General features: G+C 47.3%; 2 protein-coding genes across 7 annotated transcripts in view; one reads left to right on the top strand and one right to left on the bottom strand.

Moving 5' to 3' along the window:
- The window catches only part of ITCH (itchy E3 ubiquitin protein ligase), a 139,087-nt gene extending 138,202 nt beyond the window's left edge, over nt 1-885 (bottom strand). For 5 of the 6 annotated variants that reach the window (XM_031656670.1, XM_031656669.1, XM_003904827.4 and 2 more), the window contains exon 1: nt 758-885. The gene's annotated coding sequence lies outside the window, so the exon portion shown is untranslated. The remainder of the gene's footprint in view (nt 1-757) is intronic. The other variant, XM_031656676.1, reaches the window with a different exon arrangement.
- On the top strand, nt 46-17,545 carry LOC101023545 (40S ribosomal protein SA). The gene is given in 5 exon segments (XM_021944154.1): nt 46-237; nt 684-956; nt 16,725-17,173; nt 17,175-17,298; nt 17,301-17,545. Coding segments are annotated over 5 exon segments (1,215 nt in total). The 3' UTR covers nt 17,478-17,545.
- The last annotated feature ends 5,622 nt before the right edge of the window (nt 17,546-23,167 follow it).

Below are 23,167 nucleotides of genomic sequence, written 5' to 3'. Positions count from 1 at the left end.
ACTGTCTTGGAAAACTTGAGTTCTCCACTTAAAAGTCATGTCATCATGTTTCGACCCTTAGAATACGTTCAACGGCTCTTTTTACTTTCCTCTGCTAAGGAAAAGGGCACTCTCCGGAGGAAGGGCAGTGACAGCTCCACGTCTGCAAAAGTCGGCGCCGCCACGACGGTGGCGGGCGTCCGGGAGGGCGCCGGGGCCGGGACCACCACGCCGGGGGACAATGGAAGGAGGAAGGGAGTGGGAGAGGGAAGTGGAGGCAGCCGCTGGGCTGGGCCCTTCTAGCGACTGGGGGCTCGGAAGTCTCGGGAAGGACAGCTGGGTGACGGGGGACCCGGCCGACGCCCCTCACAGGGCCACGTAGCCCGCGCCGGCCCGGGCCGCCGGGCCCCGCGCGTAGGCCGAACCGCTGGAGAGTGGCCCCAGGCGGGGATGAGGGGCGAGGGGCCGGACCGTACCCACGCCCGTCGTGGCCCAGCCCTTTCACAACTTGGAGCCCGCGAGGCGAAGGCCTCGGGAGCCTGTGCCAGGCATTGATCCCTCCGAACGTCCAGACAACCCAACCCCACCGCCCGGCCCGGGCCAGTAGCCCGAGCTCCCCGCGCCCCCCACAGACACCGGCTCTGGGAGACAGAGCAGCCGCGGCTCTGGGGTCCCGACCCGCGCGTCCCACTCCTCTACCCTAGTTCTCCCCCAACATTCTCATCCGGACTCCCTCCCTCTCCCGAGAACTGCCCCGAGCTCGCCCACGGGTGTTTACCGGGACTCCGGGCGGCGGCGACTCCTCAGTCCCTAGACTAAGATGGCAGCCGGTCCCGAGCCCCGACCACAGCTACCAGAGCGAGTTAGCAGCCACAGCGCAGGCGCCTGAGCGCGGGAGTGGTCTGGACTACAAGCCCCAGCAGGCCTTGCGCGCCAGCCGTTCGGCCCGCCCCTGGCTTGAAGAGCTGGCTGCGGTGGTAAATCCAGTTAAATCCCATTTTTCCTCACCTCCGGATGAGACGGGCGCGAGCGGCTCATTCTTTTTTCTTTTTTTTTTTTTTTTTAACACCCCGCCCACCGGAGCCTATAAGGACTGTGATTCTCAAACTATGGTGTGCATCAGAATCACCTAGAGAGCTTATTAAAACTTACAGTGCTGACCCCCACCCCCAGAGTTTCTGATCAGAAGATCTGGCATAGGAGGATAGGGTCTGATAATCTGCATGTCTAACAAGCTCTCTAGTGATACTACTAGTGAGTGAATAATAATTTGAGAACCACTGGGCTACACAGCTTAGTTTATAACTTAGTTGTTCTTTTTTCTTTTTCTTTTCCTTTTCTTTTTTTTTCTTCTTTTTGAGATAAGGTCTCACTCTGTCACCCACGCTGGAGTGCAGTGGTGCAGTCATAGCTCACTACAGCCTCACACTCCTGGGCTCAAGCAAGTCTCCCACCTCAGCCTCCTGAGTAGCTAGGACAACAGGTGAGCACCACCACACCCGAGTAATTTTTGTCTATTCTTTGTAGAGATGGGGATGGGGTGGGGTCCGGATGGGATGGGGCAGGGACAGGGCCACAGTCTCGCCATGTTGCCCAGGCTGGTCTCAAACTCCTGGGCTCAAGAGATACTGCCTCCTCAGGCCCCCTAATCGCTGAGATTACAGATGTGAGCCACTGCACCTGGCCTGGTTTAGCCTTTAACAATGTACATTAAAGGCTGTGGTTAAAAAGAAAATAAAAGAAAAAAATGTACACTTGAGAGTTACACTGACTGGGTTCAAATCCTCCCTTTTCTACCTTTTAACTGGGTGTGCTTAGGAATGGTGATAACAGCTTAGTGGAGCCAACATGGCCGGTATTCTAAGAGCTGATACCAAGCTCCCTTTATTCTCACGAGAAACCTATTCCAGAAATACCGTTATTATCCCCATTTTACAAATGTACAAACTAAGTCACATGCTTGATAAGAACCCAGGCAGTCTGGTGTGAAAGTCCATTCTCTTAACCTTCTTCATGGGTTGCTTGAGAAATAATAGGCTGTGCAAGCAGAGACTCAGAGGTATGACTAAGTACTCATTTCTTAGTGACCTTTGCTATTACTGTTTCCGCCTAATGAAAATAGTATTTTGCCATCTGGAAAGTCACTTACATTTTTCAAAGTATCTTTTTTTTTTTTTTTTTTTTTGAGACAGCGTCCTGCTCTGTCACCCAACCTGGAGTGCAGTGGTGCAATCATAGCTCACTGCAGCTGACCTCCTGGGCTCAAGTGATCCTCCCACCTCAGCTTCCTGAGTAGCTGGGACTCCAGGCTCAAGCCACTACACCAGGCTAATTTTTTTTATTTTTGTAGAGACGTGGACTCCCTGTGTTGCCCAGGCTGTTCTCAAACTTCTAGGCTTGGCCAGGCTCGGTGGCTTACACCTGTAATCCCAGGAGTTAGGGAGGCCAAGGCGGGCGAATCACTTGAGGTCAAGAGTTCGAGACCAGCCTGGCTAACATGGTGAAACCCCATCTCTACTAAAAATACAAAAATAAGCCGGGCGTGGTGGTGGGTGCCTGTAATCCCAGCTACTCGGGAGGCCGAGGAAGAGAATTGCTTGGACCCAGGAGGCAGAGGTTGCAGTGAGCCACGATCGCACCACTGAACTCCATCCTGGGCCACAGAGCGAGATTCTGTCTCAAAAAAAAAAAAAAAAAAATCAAAAATTAGTTGGGCATGGTGGTACACCCCTGTAATCTGAGCTACTCAGGAGGCTGAGGTGGGAGAATTGCTTGAACTCAGGAGACAAGACTGCGGTGAGCCAAGATCGTACCACTGTACTCCAGCCTGAGTGACAGAGTGAAACCCCATCTAAAAAAACACAAAAACCAAACTCCTAGGTTCAAGCCTTCAAGCCTCAAGCAAAGTACTTTCAAAACCACTTCATGTTTCCTGCAACATGTCTTAGGAAAGATTGCTAAAATACCGATTCCTGCGCCCCTATCCTCATTCAGATTCTCTAGTGCAGTGATTTTCAAACCTCAGTACTTATTAGAATTGCCTGCAAAGTTAGTTAAATCATAGATTGCTGAGGCCACTCCCAGAGTTTCTGATTCAGTAGGTCTGGGTGGGGCCTGAGAATTTTCTTTTTTTTTTTTTGATACTGAGTCTCACTCTGTCGCCCAGGCTGGAGTGCAGTGGCCCAACTTCCGCTCACTGCCACCTCTGCTTCCCAGGTTCAAGCGATTCTCCTGCCTCAGCCTCCCAAGCAGCTGGGATTACAGGTGCATGCCACCATGACTGACTAATTTTTGTATTTTTGTAGGGATACAGTTTCCCCATGTTGGCCAGGCTGGTCTCGAATTCCTGACCTCAAGTGATCCGCCTGCCTTGGCCTCCCAAAGTGCTGGGATTACAGGCTTGAGCCACCGTGCCTGGCAGAATTTGCATTTCCCCTTCCCCTTCCCCTTCCTCTTCCCCTTCCCCTTCCCCTTCCCTTCCCAGACAGAGTTTCACTCTTGTTGCCCAGGCTGGAGTGCAATGGCATGATCTTGACTCACCACAACCTCTGCCTCCTGGATTCAAGCGATTCTCCTGCCTCAGCCTCCCGAGTAGCTGGGATTACAGGCATGCACCACCATGCCTGGCTAATTTTGTATTTTTAGTAGAGACAGGGTTTCACCATGTTAGCCAGGATGGTCTTAATCTCCTGACCTCGTGATCTGCCCGCCTCGGCCTCCCAAAGTGCTGGGATTATAGGGGTGAGCCACTGCACCCGGCCAGTACGAGGTATTTTTATGACCATTATACAGAGAAGAAAACTGAGTGTGACAGAAATTAAATGGCTTGTTCAAGATCACTCAGCCAGGAACCAGGGATCTAACCCTAAGTCTTCTAGCTCCAGATTCTGTATTCACCTACACTTTTAAAAACTATATAAGGTTAGGCAAAACTAGTCTATGGTGTTAGAAGTCAGGATACTGGTTACTCTTTGAGGGGAGGGAATACTTGGAAGAAGGCACAAAGACACCTCTCAGGATGGGTGATAATATTCTGTGTCCTGATCTGAGTAGTGTTACTGTTTCAGGAAAAGGGTCCTGATTCAGACCCCAAGAGAGGGTTCTTGGATCTCGTGCAAGAAAGAATTTGGGGCAAGTCCATACAATAAAGTGAAAACAAGTTATTTATTTATTTATTATGATGATGATTATTTTTTCAGACAGAGTTTTGCTCTTGTTGCCCAGTCTGGAGTGCAGTGGCGCAATCTCAGCTCACTGCAACCTCTGCCTCCTGGGTTCAAGTGATTCTCCTGCCTCATCCTCCCGAGTAACTGGGATTACAGGTGCACACCACCACGCCCTGCTAATTTTTGTATTTTTAGTAGAGACGGCGTTTCACCATGTTGGCCAGGCTGATCTTGAACTCCTGACCTCAGGTGATCCACGTGCCTCAGCCTCCCAAAGTGCTGGGATTACAGGCATAAGCCACGGCGCCCAGCTGATAACAAGTTTATTAAGAAAGTAAAGGGGCCAGGCGCTGTGGCTAACACTTATAATCCCAGCACTTTGGGAGGCCGAGGCAGGTGGATCACGAGGTCAGGAGTTCAAGACCAGCCTGGCCAACATGGTGAAACCCCGCCTCTACTAAAAATGCAAAAATTGGCTGGGCATGGGGTCGGGTGCCCATAATACCAGCTACTCCAGTGAACTGACATCGTGCCACTGCACCCCAGCCTGGGTGACAGAGCGAGATTCCATCTCAAAAAAAAAGGATAAAAGAAAGTAGGAGACCAGGCGTGGTGGCTCACACCTGTAATCCCAGCACTTTGGGAGGCCGAGGCAGGTGGATCGCTGGAGGTCAGGTGTTTGAGACCAGCCTGGCCAACATGGTGAAACCCCGTCTCTACTAAAAATACAAAAAAAGTTAGGCAGGCATGGTGATGCACGCCTGCAATCCCAGCTACTCAGGAGGCTGAGGCAGGAGTATCACTTGAACCCAGGAGGTAGAGATTGCAGTGAGCTGACATCGTGCCACTTCATTCCAGCCTAGGAGACAGAGCAAGATTCTGTCTAAAAAAAAAGGAAAGAAAGTAAAGGAATAAAAGAATGGCTACCCCATAGGCAGAGCAGTGACTTGAGATACTGGCCTAAGGATACTTAGAGTTATTTCTTGATTATATACTAAACAAGGGATGGATAATTTATGAGTTTTCCAGGAAAGGGGTGGCCAATTCCCAGAGCTGAGGGTTACTCCCCTTTTTAGACCATATAGGGTAACTTCTGGATGTTGCCATGGCATCTGTAAACCGTCATGGCACTGGTGGGAGTGTCTTTCACATGCTAATCCATTATAATTAGCATATAATGAGCAGTGAGGATGACCAGAGGTCACTTTCACTGCCATCTTTGTTTTGGTGGGTTTTAGCCAACTTCTTTATCGGCAAGGTCTTTATGACCTGTAGCTTGTGCCAACTTCCTCCCATTCCGTGACTTAGAATGCCTAACCTCTCACACCTGTAATCCCAGCACTTTGGGAGACCAAGGCGGGCGGATCACAAGGTCAGGAGTTTGAGACCAGCATGGCCAATATGGTGAAACCCCGTCTCTATTGAAAATACAAAAATGAGCCAGGCATGATGGCAGGCACCTGTCATCCCAGCTACTCAAGAGGCTGAGGCAGGAGAATCGCTTGAACCCGGGAGGTGGATGTTGCAATGAGAGGGATCATGCCACTGCATTCCAGCCTGGGTGACAGAGTAAGACTCCATCTCAAAAAAAAAAAAAAAAGAAAAGAAAAGAAAAAAGAATGCCTAACCTCCTGGGAATGCAGCCCAGTAGGTCTCAGCCTTATTTTACACAGCCCCTATTCAAGATGGAGTTGCTCTGGTTCAAATGCCTCTGACAGTACACAGGCTTTCTCACTTTGTGAAAATTAATCAAGCCATATACTTATTATTTCTGCATTTTTCTCTATATTATACATCAATAAAAGCTTACTTAAAACAAATGTATGTTTTATTTTATTTCATTTTTATTTTTTTAGCGACAAGGTGTTGCTGTGTCACCTAGGCTGGAGTGCAATGGTGTGATCATAGGAGCCTCAAACTCCTGGGCTCGAGCAATCCTCCTGCCTCAGCCTCCAAGAGGCTTTGTTTTTTTGTTTTGAGACAGAGTCTCGCTCTGTTGCCCAAGCTGGAGTGCAGTGGCACTATCTTAGCTCCTGCCTCAGCCTCCCAAGTAGCTGGGATTACAAGCGCCTGCCACCATGCCCAGCTAATATTTTTGTATTTTTAGTAGAGACAGAGTTTCACCATGTTGGCCAGGCTGGTCTTGAACTCCTAACCTCTGGTGATCCACTGGCCTCAGCCTCCCAAAGTGTGAGCCACCGCACCCAGTCCCAAATATCTGTTTTAAATGGATATTGGCCAGGAGTAGTGTCTCATGCCTGTAGTCCCAGCACTTTGGGAGGCTGACCCAGGAGGATCCTTTGAGGTAAGGAGTTCTAGACCACCCTGGACAACACAGACTCCATCTCTAATAATGGTAATATAAATAAATAAATGCATACTCATTTTGTTTGGAAAATGCATCTCTTTCTACTACATATCAATGTATAAAAGCTTTATAGTGCATCAGAATTGCCTGAAGGACTTATTAAAACTCATATTGCTAGGTGTCACCCAAGAATTTCTGAGTCAGGAAGCTCTGTTAGGACTGAGAAATTGCATTTCTTTTTTTCTTTTTTCTTTTCTCTTCTTTTCTTTCTTTTTTTTTTTTTTTTTGAGACGGAGTTTCGCTCTTGTTGCCCAAGCTGGAGTGCAATGGCACAATCTTGGCTCACTGCAACCTCCACCTCTGGGGTTCAAGCAATTCTCCTGCCTCGGCCTCCCAAGTAGCTGGGATTACAGGCTCCTGCCACCATACCCAGCTAATTTTTTGTATTTTTAGTAGAGACAGGGTTTCACCATGTTTGCTAGGCTAGTCTTGAACTCCTGACCTCAGGTGATCCACCCACCTTGGACTCCCAAAGTGCTGGGATTACAGGCATGGGCCACCGCGCCCAGCTGAGAAATTGCATTTCTAATAAGTTCCAGGTAATGCTGATGCCCACCTAGCATGACACTTTGAGAACCACTGGACTATGCTATCCTACCCTTCTTACTAATGCCAACAGGATGGGTCAGCTCTCATCTGGGAGGCAGTACCTAACAGAAGTTAGTAATTTCAGCTTCAGTGGCGTATGTATCAAGGATCTAGTCCTTATTATGTCAATAAATTGCTTGTGGGGCCGAGGGGCAGGGGTTCTTAGGAAAAGTCACCTGAACCTCAGCATCCAAATCTCTAAATGAGTCTAATAGAACCTACCTCCTAGGATGTTGTAAAGATTCTAGAACATCCCAGGTTTGTAGTTGGTGATTGTCCAAGAAGAAGCCGAGTTTGTGAGGGCAGGGAATCCCAGCCTGGCCATTTCCTCATTCTCCCATGCTATGTGGCTCCAGCTCTCAAGTTCCCTGATCCAGAACTCAGCCTGGTCTTGGCCTGGTCAGAATGCAGGATCAGTGGTTGAGAAAACTAAGCCACCCTTACCTTCCTTCTGCCTATGACACCTGTGCCAATCCAGGACAGGACTAGCCCTGCTAGAGCAGGGGCCAGAAACCTGGAGGAGCCTGTCACCAGCAAGGGAAGGAGGTTCCTAGGCCTCTTGGGAAGGAGGAGGGCAGGAAGCAGGGCTGCAGAGCTGGAAGGAGTTGGGAGAAAAACCCCAGCGGCCCACATGCCACCTGCCACTTACCAGATTTCCCTGCAGAACACTTAGTCATACTATTGTCCCCCTCTTTCCTGGAGCCTCTTTGCTTTCACTTGCCAGAGGAAGGCTTGAAAAACTGTGTGTTAATGGAGAGAAGACACCACGGGGCTTCTGGGGGCCTGAGATCTGGATCCAAAGAAACCACTTAAGGCTGGGTGTGATGGCTTATTATTTCTCTTTAAGACTGTTTACTTATCCTTGAAATAAGGTACACAAGTTCTGTCCATGGTCCCAGGTTGCCAGATTTAGAAAATAAAAATATAGAATGCCCAGTTAAATTTGAATTTCAGATAAACAACATAATTTTTAGTATAAATATGTGCAGCTATTGCACGTAACATACTATTACTAAAAATTTTCTCATTGTTTATCTAAAATTAAAATTTAACTGGGCATTCTATATTTTATTTGGCAACCCTACTTCCAAGGCTTTATAATACACTTTCTAGATCAGAGGTAATAAACTTAAATGCCTCCAAGGACCATCCAGGTAAAATAAAAAATAACATTTAGGTCAGCTGCGATGGGTCACACCTGTAATGCCAGCACTTTGGAGGCCAAGGTGGGTGGATCACTTGAGGCCAGGAGTTCCAGACCAGCCTGGCCAACATGGAGAAACCCTGCTTCTACTAAAAATACCAAAAAAAAAAAAAAAAAAATTAGCCAGGTATGGTGGCATCCACCTGTGATCCCAGCTACCTGGGAGGCTGAGGCACAAGAATCACTTGAATCTGGCAGGTGGAGATTGCAGTGAGCCAAAATTGTGCCACTGCACTCCAGTCTGGGCGACAGAATAAGGCTCTATTTCAAACAAAACAAAACAAAAACCCACCTAGGCCAGGTGCGGTAGCTCACACCTGTAATCCCAGCACTTTGGGAGGCTGAGGCAGATAGACCACCTGAGGTCAGGAGTTCAAGACCAGCCTGACCAACATAGTGAAACTCCGTCTCTACTAAAAATACCAAACAACTAGCAGGACGTGGTGGCAGGTGCCTGTAATCCCAGCTACTCGGGAGGCTGAAGCAGGAGAACTGCTTGAACCCGGGAGGTGGAGGTTTCAGTAAGGTCTCGCCACTACACTCTAGCTTGGGCGACAGAGCAAAACTTTGTCTCAAAAAAAACCCAAAAAAATCCAGAAACAAATAGTAAATTGTAGTTAATGATAGGCATGTTGAAATGTTTAGAGGTAGTGAACTCTGCAACTTCTTTGAAATGCATCAAAAAATTAGATGGGACTGGGCACAGTGGCTCATACCTATAATCCTAGCAGCACTGTGGTCAGGAGTTCAAGACCAGCCTGGCCTACCTGGTGAAACCCTGTCTCTACTAAAAATACAAAAATTAGCTGGGCGTGGTGGTGGATGCCTGCAATCCCAGCTACTCGGAAGCCAGAGGCAGGAGAATCACTTGAACCCAGGAGGCGGAAGTTGCAGTGAGCCGAGATCACACCACTGCACTCCAGCCTGGGTGACAAAGCAAAATTCCATCTCAAAAAAAAAAAAAAAAAAAAAAATTAGCTGGGTGTGATGGCTCACACCTGTAGTCCCAACTACTCAGGAGGCTAGGGTAGGAGAACTGCTTGAGCCCTGGAGGTTGAAGCTCCAGTGAGCTTTGATCTTGCCACTGCAATCCAGCTTGGGCAACAAAGAGATACTCTCTCTCGAAAAATAAATAAATAGGCCAGGCACAGTGGCTCAGGCCTGTAATCCCAGCACTTTGGGAGGCTGAGGCAGGCGGATCACTAGAGGTCAGGAGTTCAAGACCAGGCTGGTCAACATGGCAAAACCCCATCTCTACTAAAAACACAAAAATTAGCTGGGATTGCTGCCACGTGCCTGTAATCCCAGCTAGTTGGGTGGCTGAGGCAGAAGGATTGCTTGAACCCTGGAGGTGGAGGTTGCAGTAAGCAGAAATCATGCCACTGCACTCTGGCCTGGGCAACAGAGTAAAACTCTGTCTCAAAAAAATAATAGTAAGATGGATGGGAGGAGAGATGGAGAAACAGATGAATGAGTAAATATGCAACAAAGCAAATGTAGCAGACAGTTAACAATTGTAGAATCTAGGTAATGGGTGGATGAGCATTCACTGTACAGTTCTTTCAACTGCTCTGTATGTTTGAAAATTTTCATAATATAGTGTTGGGAGGAAATCTTGCGCAACCAAAATGCAGCCCAAGCCTGAGCAACATAGTAAGACCCTGTCTCTATGAAAATAAAATCAAAATAGTAGCCAGCTGTGGTGGCAAAAGGCTGAGGGGGGAGGATCGAATGAGCCTAGGAGGTCAAGGCTACAATGAGCCATGTTCACGCAACTGCACTCAAACCTGGGCGACAGAGTGAGACTCTGTCTCAAAAACAAACATATAAACAAAAACCCAAAAAGGCTGGGCACAGTGTCTCATGCCTGTAATCCCAGTACTTTGGGAGGCTGAGGCAGGTGGATCACTTGAGGTCAGGAGTTGGAGACCAGCCTGGCCAACATGGTGAAACCTCATCTCTACTAAACATACAAAAATTAGCCAAGCGTGGGGGCATGAGCCTGTAATCCCAGCTACTCAAGAGGCTGAGGCAGGAGTGTCACTTGAATCTGGGAGGCGGAGTTTGCAGTGAGCTGAGATCTCCCCATCACGCTCCAGCTTGGGTGACAGAGCGAGATTCCATCTCAAAAAAAAAAAAAAAAAAATGCAGTTGATTTTCACAGCTGAATTTCCAACCCCTGATCCATTTGCAGCCAGCTCCATATTCTATTCTTCCTCTTTTTTGGGCTACAAACTAGCATGATTTTATTTACAAAGTTCCTTTCTCCTTGCTCTTTTCCCAATGTTCCTCCTAATTGGGTTCAAGTTCCCTGCCTACTATTTATTTGCCATGTGACCTTGCCTCTCTGGGTCTCTGCTGACATCTGGAAATTGAGGTCAAATGCATTTTTTTTGTTTATCTTGAGGCAGGAGTTTGGACCATTTAATCTGGGAAGATTTCCTCCTTCCTGCCTCCCCAAACCAAAAGCCTTTTTTTTTTTTTGGTCTTATTTTTTTGAGACGGAGTTTTGCTCTTGTCGCCCAGGTTGGAGTGCAATGGCACGATCTCGGCTCACTGCAACCTCTGCTTCCCCGTTCAAGTGATCCTCCTGCCTCCACCTCCTGAGTAGCTGGGATTACAGGCATGCACCACCACCCCCGGCTAATTTTATGTTTTTAGTAGAGACAGGGTTTCTCCATGTTGGTCAGGCTGGTCTGGAACTCCCAACCTCAGAGTATCTGCCCACCTCAGCCTCCCAAGGTGCTGGGATTACAGGCATGAGTCGCTGAGCCCAGACTATCCATAAGTCTTTCAAGGGGAAAAAGCCAGTCTTATCCATACTCATGTGTCTTCTGGCAGGTAGTGACATCTTAAGGGTGCTCAGGAAATGCTTGAATGAAATCCCTCTGTAAACAGAAAGGAGGAGACAAGGACATATATTGAGTGCCCACTGTGTTTTTATGAACTAGATGTGCCTTTATTTATCCCACAGCTACCCAGTGAGGTAGGAGTCACTGTGATTCCCACTTTTATAGAGGAAGAAACCGGTTCAGAAGGGAAAAGTGACTGGCCAAAATTCACAGTGAATTCAAGAAACAGATCTGAGATTGGAACCCAGGACTGTCTCTTTCAACTTCATCACAACTGCCTCTTCCTGAATCAAGGAAAGGAAGAGGCTCTTTTTCTGTAGCCTTCAAATTTTCTATACTGAATTAGAAGTAGGAAAAAAAAAAAAAAAAGTTATAGGCCGGGCACAGTGACTCCTGCCTGTAATCCCAACACTTTGGGAGCCTGAGATGGATGGATCACCTGAGGTCAGGAGTTCAAGACCAGCCTGACCAACGTGGTAAAACTAAAAATACAAAAATTACCCTGGCATACCACGCCCGTAATCCCAGCTACTCAGGAGGCTGAGGCAGGAGAATCACTTGAACCTGGGAGGTGGAGGTTGCAGCGAGCTGAGATCACGCCATTGCACTCCAGCCTGGGTGACAGAGCAACACTTCGTCTCAAACAAAAAAAAAAAAAGAAAAGAAAAAGAAAGAAAAAGGCCGGGCGTGGTGGCTAACCCCTATAATCCCAGCAATTTGGGAGGCCAAGGCAGGCGGATCACAAGGTCAGGAGTTTAAGACCAGCCTGACCAACATGGTGAAACCGTGTCTCTACTAAAAATAGAAAAATTAGCTTGGCATGGTGGCACGTACCTCTAATCCCAGCTACTCAGGAGGCTGAGGCAGAAGAATCGCTTGAATCCAGGAGGCGGAGGTTGCAGTGAGCCGAGATCATGCCACTGCACTCCAGCCTGGGTGACAGAGCAAGACTCTATCTCAAAAAAAAAAAAAAAAAAGTTATAAAAATAAATCACCATCAGGAGCTATCAATACATCCCCCTGCAATTTTGGGGAGATTTGAGCTTCAGAGGGGCAACTGCAAGACTCAAGAACTGCCTTAGATAATAATCAGCATGCCAGAGCTTCTTCTAGTCCTGCTCATTACCCTCAGTTCCTTCTTTTCTTGTTCTCAAATCTAAAGTTATCCTTCTTCCAGGAAAGCCCCATTGGCCTATCTCTACAAACTGTGGTCCTGAATAATTTCTTGCCCAGAGTTCTCACTGGAGATGACTGGCCTAAGCCAGAACCTGCATCTCAGGGGAGAAAAAAAAAAGATTAAAGCCATTCCTGTGAATTCCTCAGGCAAAGGCAAAGTCAAGCAACAAGCATCCAGGTCACCTTATGCAAGTTGGGAAGGTGTTGTCAGGCAGAAACACCCCTGGGAATCTTAGAAATCAGACTTGATTCATGCAAACTACTGAGGTGGCAAAGGGTGCAATTATAAACATGGGGACATACGTGACTTTATTTTCAGTCATCGGGAACCTTCTAGACTTGGAGAAGGAGGGGCAGGTCCCACAGGTCAACTGGTCCATTAAGGCATTAAGGCTGTTTCCTCATGTATGAAACAGGACTGGCCAGGCACGGTGGCTCACGCCTGTAATCTCAGCACTTTGGGAGGCCAAGGCGGGAGGATCACTTGAGATCAGGAGTTCGAGACCAGCCTGGCCAACTTCGTGAAACCCTGTCTCTACTAAAAATACAAAACTTAACCGGGCGTGGTGGTACATGGCTGTAATCCCAGCTACGCAGGTGGCTGAAGCAGGAGAATTGCTTGAACCCAAGCAGCAGAGGCTGCAGTGAGCCAAGATAACACCACTGCGCTCCAGCGTGGAAGAGAGTGAGACTCCATCTCAGAAAAAAAAAAGAAAGAAAGAAAGAAAAGAAAGAAGAAGAAACATGACTTAGTGTCTTACCTCTTAGGTTGTAGAAAGGATAAAATGAGACTGTATTGACACAGTACAGGCCCAAGTGTGCTCGATGAAACCAAGGGCTGTGACCTGATTAGGCCCGTCAAACTTAACCTGGCTGGGCGCAGTGGCTCACGCCTGTAATCCCAGCAGTTTGGGAGGCCAAGGTGGGTAGATCACCTGAGGTCAGGAGTTGGAGCCCAGCCTGGCCAATATGGTGAAACCCCGTCTCTGCTGAAAGTACTATAATTAGCTGGGCATGGTGGCGGGCATCTGTAATTCCAGCTACTCAGGTGGCTGAGGCAGGAGAATTGCTTGGACCCAGGAAGCAGAGGTTGCAGTGAGCCGAGATCACACCATCTCACTCCAGCCTGGGCGGCAAGAGTGAAACTCAGTCTCAAAAACAAACAAACAAACAAACAAACTTAACCTGCCTTACTTGCTTTTCTTTTTTTTCCTTTTAGAAATTTTATCACCTATATCATGCTTTGATTTGTTTCCTTTTAGTTACTTGCTTCTAGTTGATTTTAAAACCTATATAGCTAAAAGTCACATAGCTAAGCAGTGTATAACTAGACTTCCACAGTGTCCTTATAGATAACATATCTGATATATAGGTCACTATGACAATGGTTGCTTAAGTTGTTTTTCAGGAACTCACAGTCAGTTCTTGTCCAGTTCAAGCTGGCTGAGCCCACCGACCCTTCACTTCGGCCTGCTTGAGTGTCTCATGGGTGACCTTTCAATGTTAGAGGGCCAAAAAGTCCATCCTTAGATCATACTAATGATGTCATTTTGTGAACCTGCATCCTATGAACCATAAAGCTTGACTGTGCTTGCACAGATCACCAATGGCCCCACTTTTCTTTACCTCCAATCACCTTTCCCAACACCTTGGACCACCTTGCTTCTTTATCCCATAAATATCCCTAAACCCTGTTTTCAGAGATGCAGATTTCAGACCTGTTCTCCTATCTCTTCACTGGGCTGCCTTGTGAATAATCTCTTTATTGGCTGCAAAACTTACCATCTCAGTGATTGGCATACTGTGCAATGGGCAGAACAAGCCTGGTTCGGTAATGTTGATTTTTCAGCTGAGGCAAATATCCCAGAGTGTTTAGGTGACTTCCCTGAGATCAGCTAGTAATTGATGGAATCAGGATTCACTTTTGATCGGCCTGACTCTAGAGCGCTCACTCTGAACCTTTAAACCAACTTCTTTCAAGGGGTTGTGCAGTGACAGATGTACACAAGATGATTTTAGGTGGTGCCATAAATGGTCATTTAAAATAACTTTTGCTGGGTGCAGTGGTTCACACCTGTAATCCCAGTACTCTGGGAGGCCGAGGCAGGTGAATCACCTGAGATCAGGAGTTCAAGAGCAGCCTGGCCAACACGGCAAAAACCCGTCTCTACTAAAAATAACAAAAATTAGCTGGGTGTGGTGGCAGGAGCCTGTAATCCCAGCAACTCGGGAGGCTGAGGCAGGAGAATTGTTTGAACCCCAGAGGCTGAAGTTGCAGTGAGTCGAGATTGCGCCATTGCACCCCAGCCTGGGCAACAAGCCTCCGTCTCAAAAAATAAAGAAAGAAGTAACTATTTATTTATTTATTTATTTTAAATAGAGACTGGTTTTGCTGTGTTGCCCAGGCTGGTCTCAAACTCCTGGGCTCAAGCAATCCACCCGCTTCAGCCTCCCAAAGTGCTAAGATAACAGGCATGAGCCACCATGCCCAACCTAAAAATATGTTTTTATTGTGAAAAATATCAGAGATAGATAAGAACAGAGAAAACAGTATAATGAATTTCTAGTGTCATAAGCTTCAAATACCAGTAACAATAGTTTTCAGGCTGGGCATGTTGGTTCACACCTGTAATCCAAGCATTTTGAGAGGTGAGGTGATCACTTGAAGTCAGGAGTTGGTGATCAGCCTGGGCAACATAAAGAGACCTTCATCTCTAAGAAAAGGCTGGATGCGATGGCTCATGCCTGTAATCCCAAACTTGGGGGGGCCAAGGCAGGCGGATCACTCGAGGTCAGGAGTTCAAGACCAGCCTGGCCAACATGGTGAAACCCTGTCTCTACTAAAAATACAAAATTAGCCAGGTGTGGTGGCACACACCTGTAGTCCCAGCTACTAGGGAGGTTGAGGCAGGAGAATCGCTTGAACCTGAGAGGCGTAGGTTGCAGTGAGCTGAGATCGTGCACCGCACTCCAGTCTGGTGACAGAGCAAGACTTGGTCTCAAAAAAGAAAGAAAGAAAGAAAGAAAAATAGTTTCATCTACTACCTCCATTGATGGCTTATTTCAAAGCAAATCCCAGACATCATGTAATTTCTTCTGTCAGTATTTCAGTAGATTGTATGGTAGCTTTTATCTTAGTAGTTGCATTCCTTAGTAATGTATATACTGAAGCAGTGGGTGGCTAACCCATTGAGCTGGTCATTTCACAGATATTGTGTAGGATGTGGCTAAAGTAGGATTTTAGCTATTAAAACTATGAGATGCCATGTTCTCACTATCAGATCAGTCAGAAACAAAAAGTTTGATATCTCAACCGTGTTACCAAGCATGTGAGAAAACAGCCATACTCTTGATTGGAGTATAAATTGATGTGATGCCAATTGCGTGGTGGGAGGACAATTTGGCTGTATCTATGAAAATTTTAAAAATATATGTCAGGACTGGGCACAGTGGCACATGCCTGTAATCCCAGCACTTTGGGAGGCTGAAGTGGAAGGATTGCTTGTATCCAGGAGTTCTAGACAACCGTGGGCAACATAGCAAGACCCCATCTCTACAAAAAATAAAAAATTAGTTGGGCATAGTGCTGCATGTGTGTAGTCCCAGGTACTCAGGAGGCTGAGACAGGAGGATTGCATGAGACTAGGAGGTTGAGGCTGCAATGAGCTGTGATCCTGCCACTGCACTCCAGTCTGGGCGATAGAATGAGACCTTGTCTCAAAAAAAAAAAAAAAAGACATAGGAAAAAATCTTCAAGACTTTGGGTTAGGTAAAGATTTCTTAGATGTGACAGCAAAAGCTTAATCTATAAAAGGAAAAATTGATCAATGAAACCATCAAAATTCAATTTTTTCTGTGTCTTGAAAGATACCATTTGCTTTCTGTGCTACCCACGGAGGGGTCCATATGACATTGTTCTGGATTCCCATTGTAACTTCAAGGGAAAATTTCACAATGTCCAGAGCCCTTGATGTCCTGCCAGTGAAGGAAGATGTCCTCAAGTTCCTTGTAGCAGGATAGCAGGAACCCACTTAGGTGGCATCAACCTTGACTTCCAAATGGAACAGCACTTTTTTTTTTTTTTTTTTTTTTTTTAGACAAAGTCTTACTCTGTTGCCCAGGCTGGAGTGCAGTGGTGCCATCTTCGCTCACTGCAACCTCTGCCTCCTGGATTCAAGCGATTCTCTTGCCTCAGCTTCCTGAGTAGCTGGGATTACAGGTGCATGCCACCATGCCTGGCTAATTTTTGTGTTTTTAGTAGAGATAGGGTTTCATCATGTTGGCCAGGCTGGTCTCGAACTCCTGACCTCAAATCCTCAAGTGATCTGCCTGCTTCAGCCTCCCAAAGTGCTGGGATTACAGGCAAGAGCCACTGCGACTGGCCAGAATAGCACATCTATAAGAGGAAAAGTGACAGTATCTACGTCGTCAATCTGAAGAGGACCTGGGAGAAGCTTCTGCTGGCACCTCATGCCATTGTTGCCATTGAGAACCCTGCTGATGTCACTGTCCTATCTTCCAGGGACACTGTCCAGCCAGCTGTGCTGAAGTTTGCTGCTGCCACTGGAGCCACTCCAGTTGCTGGTCACTTCACTCCTAGAACTATCACTAACCAGATCCAGGCAGCCTTCTGGGAGCCACAGCTTTTTGTGGCTACTGACCCCAGGGCTGACCACCAGCCTCTCACAGAGGCTTCTTAGGTACACCCACCTACCATTGCTCTGCATCACACAGATTCTCCTCTGTGCTATGTGGACATTGGCAACCCATGCAACAAGACTGCTTCCTCAGTGGGTTGAATGTGGTGGAGGCTGGCCCAGGAAGTTCTGCACGTGTGTGGCATCATGTGAACACTCGTGGGAGGTCATGCCTGATCTCTGCTTCTACAGAGATTCTAAAGAGACTGAAAATGAAGAGCAGGCTACTGATGAAAAGGCTTTGACCAAGGAGGAATTTCAGGGTGAACGGAGACTGCTCCAGCTCCTGAGTTCACTGCTACTCAGCCAGAGGTTGCAGACTGGTCTGAAGGCCTGCAGGTGCCCCCTGTGCCTATTCAGCAGGTCCCACTGAAGACTCAGCCTGCCACGCAGGCCTGGTCTGCAGCTTCCCCTGCTCAGGAGAATTGCTTGAACTCAGGAGTTTGAGACCAGCCTGGGCAATATAGCAAGACCCCATCTCTTTAAAAAAATTTTTTTAATTGTTCACTTAAAATGTTTGTTTATTTATTTTTCTCCTTGAGATGGAGTCTCGCTCTATTGCCCAGGCTGCAACCTCCTCCTCCTGGGTTGAAGCAATTCTCCTGCTTCAGCCCCCTTGAGTAGCTGGGATTACAGGCTTGCACCACCATGCCCAGCGAATTTTTGTACTTTTAGTAGAGGTGGCGTTTCACCTTGTTGGCCAGGCTAGTCTTGAACGCCTGACCCCACGTGATCCACTCACCTCGGCCTCCCAGAATGTTGTGATTACAGGCGTGAGTCAGAGTGCTGAGCCCTAAAGTGGTTAATTTTATGCTATGTGAATTTTACTTTAATTTTTTTAAAGTCATCATCAAGAAAATGAAAGAGAAGCCACACACTAGGAAAAAATATCTGTATAATACATACATGACAAAGGACTTGTAGTCACAATATACGAAGAGCTCTTACAACTCCATAATAAGACAAACCACTCATTTAAAAAATGGACAAAAGATCCTAATGGACATTTCACCAACAAAGATCCAGAAATAGCTAATAAGCACATGAAAATAAGCCCAACATCATTAGTCATTAGTGAAATTAGTGTCCCTTTCTCTAAATCATCTTTAGACAGAAGCACAGGGCTGCCTCCCTGGCATGTTCTTAACCTTGGCAAAATAAACTTCGAAATTGATTGAGACCTGTCTCAGAAACTTTTTGGTCTACACCAGACACAGAATATCACATAGTCCATGTATATGGAATGTCCACAATGGGATGCCATTTTATTATTTTATTTTATTTTTTGAGACGGATTCTTGCTCTGTTGCCCAAGCTGGAGCGCAGTGGTATGATCTCGGCTCATTGCAACCTCTGCCTTCTGGGTTCAAGTGATTCTCCTACCTCAGTCTCCTGAGTAGCTGGGATTACAAGCACGTGCCACCACACCCAGCTAATTTTTTTTTTTTTTTTTTTGAGATGGAGTATCACTCTTGTTGCCCAGGCTGGAGTGCAATGGCGCAATCTTGGCTCACTGCAAATTTTGCCTCCTAGATTCAAGTGATTCTCCTGTCTCAGCCTCCTGAGTAGCTGGGATTTCAGGCACCAGCCACCAGGCCCAGCTAATTTTTGTATTTTTAGTAGAGACGGGTTTCACTATATTGGCCAGGCTGGTCTGGAACTCCTGACCTCAGGTGATCCACCCACCTCGGCCTCCCAAAGTGCTGGGATTACAGGCGTGAGCCACCACACCCGGCCATAAGTTTTTTTTAATCAATAGAGACAAGATCTCACTATGTCGCCCAGGCTGGTCTCAAATTCCTAAGCTCAAGTGATCCTCCCACCTCAGCCTCCCAAACTGGTACAATTTACTGACCACCACATGAATACACAATTGACTTTTCCTCTACCAGCTTCTTTTTCTCTTGCAACATGTGGATTCAGTAATGTGACCTCACCCTTCCTCTTTCCCCTCCAAGCCTGCTTTTCCCCTTGAAATATTGAAGCCCTGAAAAACATCTTTGGAGAAAGGCACAGATCTGCCTCCCTGGCACATTCTTAACCATAGCAAAATAAACTTATAAATTGATTGAGACCTGTCTCAGATACTTTTTAGTTTAAACCAGTCACAAAAATATCATATATTCCATATATATGGACTGTCCAGAAAAGGCAAATCTATAGAAACGAAAAGTAACCTGGGTGAGGTGGCTCATGCCTGTAATCCCAGCACTCTGGGAAGCTGAGGCAAACAGCCAGGTTGAGCCCAGAGTTCGAAGCAGGCAGATGGGTTGAGCCCACAGTTAGAGACCAGCCTGGACAACATGGTGACCAACCCCATCTCTACAAAAAATACAAAAATTAGCCAGGCATGGTGGCACATGCCTGTAGTCCCAGCTACTTGGGAGACTGAGGTGGGAGGATTGCTTGAGCCCAGGAAATCAAGGATGCAGTGAGCCATGATCTTACCATGGCATTCCAGCCTGGGTGACACAGTGAGATTCACTCTCAAAAAAAAAAAAAAAAGGAAGTGCAGGGGCATAGGGTGTCATGAAACATAGTCATGAGACCATGAAGAGCTAGCTTTTTTTTTTTTTTTTTTTTTTGAGACGGAGTCTTGCTCTGTCGTCCAGGCTAGAGTGCAGTGGCGCAATCTCCACTCACTGAAAGCTCCACCTCCTGGGTTCACGCCATTCTCCTGCCTCAGCCTCCTGAACAGCTGGGATTACAGGCACCCTCCACCAAGCCCGGCTAATTTTTTTGTAATTTTAGTAGAGACGGGGTTTCACTGTGTTAGCCGGGATGGTCTTGATCTCCTGACCTCGTGATCCGCCCACCTCAGCCTCCCAAAGTGCTGGGATTACAGGCATGAGCCACCAAGCCTGGCCTTTTTTTTTTTTTTTTTCTGAGATAGAATCTCATTCTACTGCCCAGGCTGTAGTGCAGTGGCATGATCTCAGCTCACCACCACCTCAACCTCCTGGGTTCAAGCGATTCTTCTGCCACAGCCTCCTGAGTAACTGGGACTACAGATGTGCGCCACCATGCCTGGCTAATTTTTTTTTTTTTGAGATAGGTCTCGCTCTGTCACCCAGGCTACATGTGGTGGTGCGATCTTGGCTCACTGCAACCTCTCCCTCCAGGGTTCAAGCAATTCTCCTGCCTCAGTCTCCTGAGTAGCTGGGACTACAGGTGCGCACCACCATACCTGACTAATTTTTGTATTTTTAGTAGAGATGGGGTTTCACCATGCTGGCCAGGCTGGTCTCAAATTCCTGACCTTGTGATCAGCCCACCTCGGCCTCCCAAAGTGCTGGGATTGCAGGCGTGAGCCACTGAGCCCGGCAATTTTGTATTTTTAGTATTTCCAACTCCTGACTTCAAGTGATCCACCTGCCTCAGCCTCCCAAAGTGCTGGGAATACAGGCGTGAGCCACTGAACCAAGCCCTAGAGCTAGCATCTAATCCAACATGGGGGATCAGGGAAGTATCTAAAGCAATAAGAATATATTTTGTTGGCTGGGCGCAGTGTGGCTCATGCCTGTAATCCCAGCACTTTGGGAGGCCGAGGCAGGTGGATCATGAGGTCAGGAGATCGAGACCAGCCTGGTCAACATGGTAAAACCCCGTCTCTACTAAAAACACAAAAAATTAGCCGGGTATGGTGGCACGCGCCTGTAGTCGCAGATACTCAGGAGGCTGAGGCAGGAGAATTGCTTAAACTCGGGAGGCGGAGGTTGCAGTGAGCCGAGATTGCACCACTGCACTCCAGCCTAGCCAAGATTGCACCACTGCACTCTAGCCTGGGCAACAGAGCAAGACTCTGTCTCCAAAAAAAAAAAAAAAAAAAAAAAAAAGAATATCTTTTGTTAAAATATTTGGCCTTTTGTCCTAGATCCTTGAAGCCCCTCTAGGAATAGCTTCAGTGCCAGAAGGTGAAAGATAAAAAGATTGTTATTTAAAACAATCCCCTTTCAAACACGCTTGAGTATATGTTTTGTTTTGTTTTGTTTTGAGAGGGAGTCTCGCTCTGTTACCAGGCTGGAATGCAGTGGTGCGATCTCCACTCACTGCAACCTCTGCCTCCCGGGTTAAAGTGATTCTCATGCCTCAGCCTCCTGAGTAGCTGGGATTACAGGCACATGCCACCACACCCGGCTAGTTTTTTGTGTTTTGTTTTAGTAGAGACGGGGTTTCACCATGTTGGCCAGGATGGTCCCAATCCCTTGACCTCATGATCTGCCCGCCTTGGCCTCCCAAAGTGCTGGGATTACAGGTGTGAGCCACAGCGCCTGACTGAATTTATGTTAATGAGAGGATTTGGGGAAAGTTCCCAGATAACCACAGGATGGGGGTCTGGCTGCCAGAGGATCCAACCATTTAGTCAAATGGTTAGAAGTTTCAACCCCACACCCAACCTCCAGGGAGGGTCTCAAAGTGAAGTTAATCACCAATGGCCAATTATTTATCAGTCATGCTTACATAATGACGCTTTATTTTATTTTATTTTATTTTTTTTGAGACAGGAGACTCTCTGTGTTGCCCAGGCTGGAGAGCAATGGTGTGATCTCAGCTCACTGCAATCTCTGCCTCCCAGGTTCAAGCGATTCTCATGCCTCAGCCTCCTGAGTAGTTGGGACTACAGGCACCCACCACCACAACCGGCTAATTTTTGTATTTTTAGTATAGATGGTGTTTCACCGTGTTGGCCAGGCTGGTCTTGAACTCCCAACCTTAGGTGATCTACCTGCCTACGCCTCCCAAAGTGCTGGGATTACAGGCATGAGCCTCTGGGCCCAGCCTAACGCTTCCATTATACACCAAAATGACTGGGTTCAGAGAGCTTCTTAATAGCTGAACACCTGTAGGCTTCCAGGACGGTGAATAGGAGCACATCCACATGCAGGAGGAGGCAACACCCCAGCTCCATGGGGATAAAAGCGCCCGTGCTCCAGACCCTTTCAGACTTTACCCTTTGTTCTCTTCATCTGATATAATGTATATGTTTCCCTGAGTTCTGTGAGTCCCTCTACCAAATTAAAGGAACCCAAGGAGGGAGTTGTGGGAATTCTGATTTATGGCTGGTTAGTTTGAAGTTCTGGAGGCCTGAACTTACTACTGGCATCTGAAGTGGGGGCGGTCTTGGGGACTGACCCCTCAACCTATGGGACCTGGTGTTATTTTCAGGTGGATAGTATCAGAGTTTATTTGGACTAGAAAACACCCAACGGGTGTCCACTGCAGAACTGATCGATTGCCTGATGTGTGGGGAAAACCCCCATACATCTTGTGTCAGAGGCCTGTTGTGAGTATAGTGGGAGAAACTGAGTTTGTTTTTTCTGGTCGTGGTGGTTGTACGACTCAATAAATTTACTATAAATCATTCAATTAGGCCGGGCGCGGTGGCTCAAGCCTGTAATCCCAGCACTTTGGGAGGCCGAGACGGGCGGATCACGAGGTCAGGAGATCGAGACCATCCTGGCTAACACGGTGAAACCCCATCTCTACTAAAAATTACAAAAAACTAGCCGGGCGAGGTGGCGGGTGCCTGTAGTCCCAGCTACTCGGGAGGCTGAGGCAGGAGAATGGCATGAACCCGGGAGGCGGAGCTTGCAGTGAGCCGAGATCCGGCCACTGCACTCCAGCCTGGGTGACAGAGCAAGACTCTGTCTAAAAAAAAAAAAATCATTCAATTATACACTTAAAGTGTGTGCATTTTATGGTATGGCAATTATACCTCTATAAAGATGTCTTCAAGGCCGGGCGCAGTGGCTCATGCCTGTAATCCCAGCACTTTGGGAGGCTGAGGCGGTCAGATCATGAGTTAAAGAGTTCAAGACCATTCTGGCCAACATGGTGAAACCCCGTCTCTACTAAAAATACAGAAAAATTAGCTGGGCGTGGTGCGTGCCTGTAATCCCAGCTACCCGGGAGGCTGAGGCAGGAGAAACGTTTGAACCAGGGAGTCAGAGCTTGCAGTGAGCCGAGATTGTGCCACTGTACTCCAGCCTGGCGACAGAGCAAGATTCCGTCTCAAAAATACAATAAATAAAATAAAATAAAATAAAGATGTCTTCAAATATAAGGCCTCGGCCAAACACCATGACTCACATCTGTAATCCCAGCACTTTGGGAAGCTAAGGAGGGAGGATCGCTTG

This window comes from Papio anubis, chromosome 16 (assembly GCF_008728515.1).
Source record: "Papio anubis isolate 15944 chromosome 16, Panubis1.0, whole genome shotgun sequence".
Taxonomy (NCBI): domain Eukaryota; kingdom Metazoa; phylum Chordata; class Mammalia; order Primates; family Cercopithecidae; genus Papio; species Papio anubis.
The sequence above is the reverse complement of the archived record's forward strand: the minus strand, read 5'-3'. Positions and strand labels throughout refer to the sequence as shown.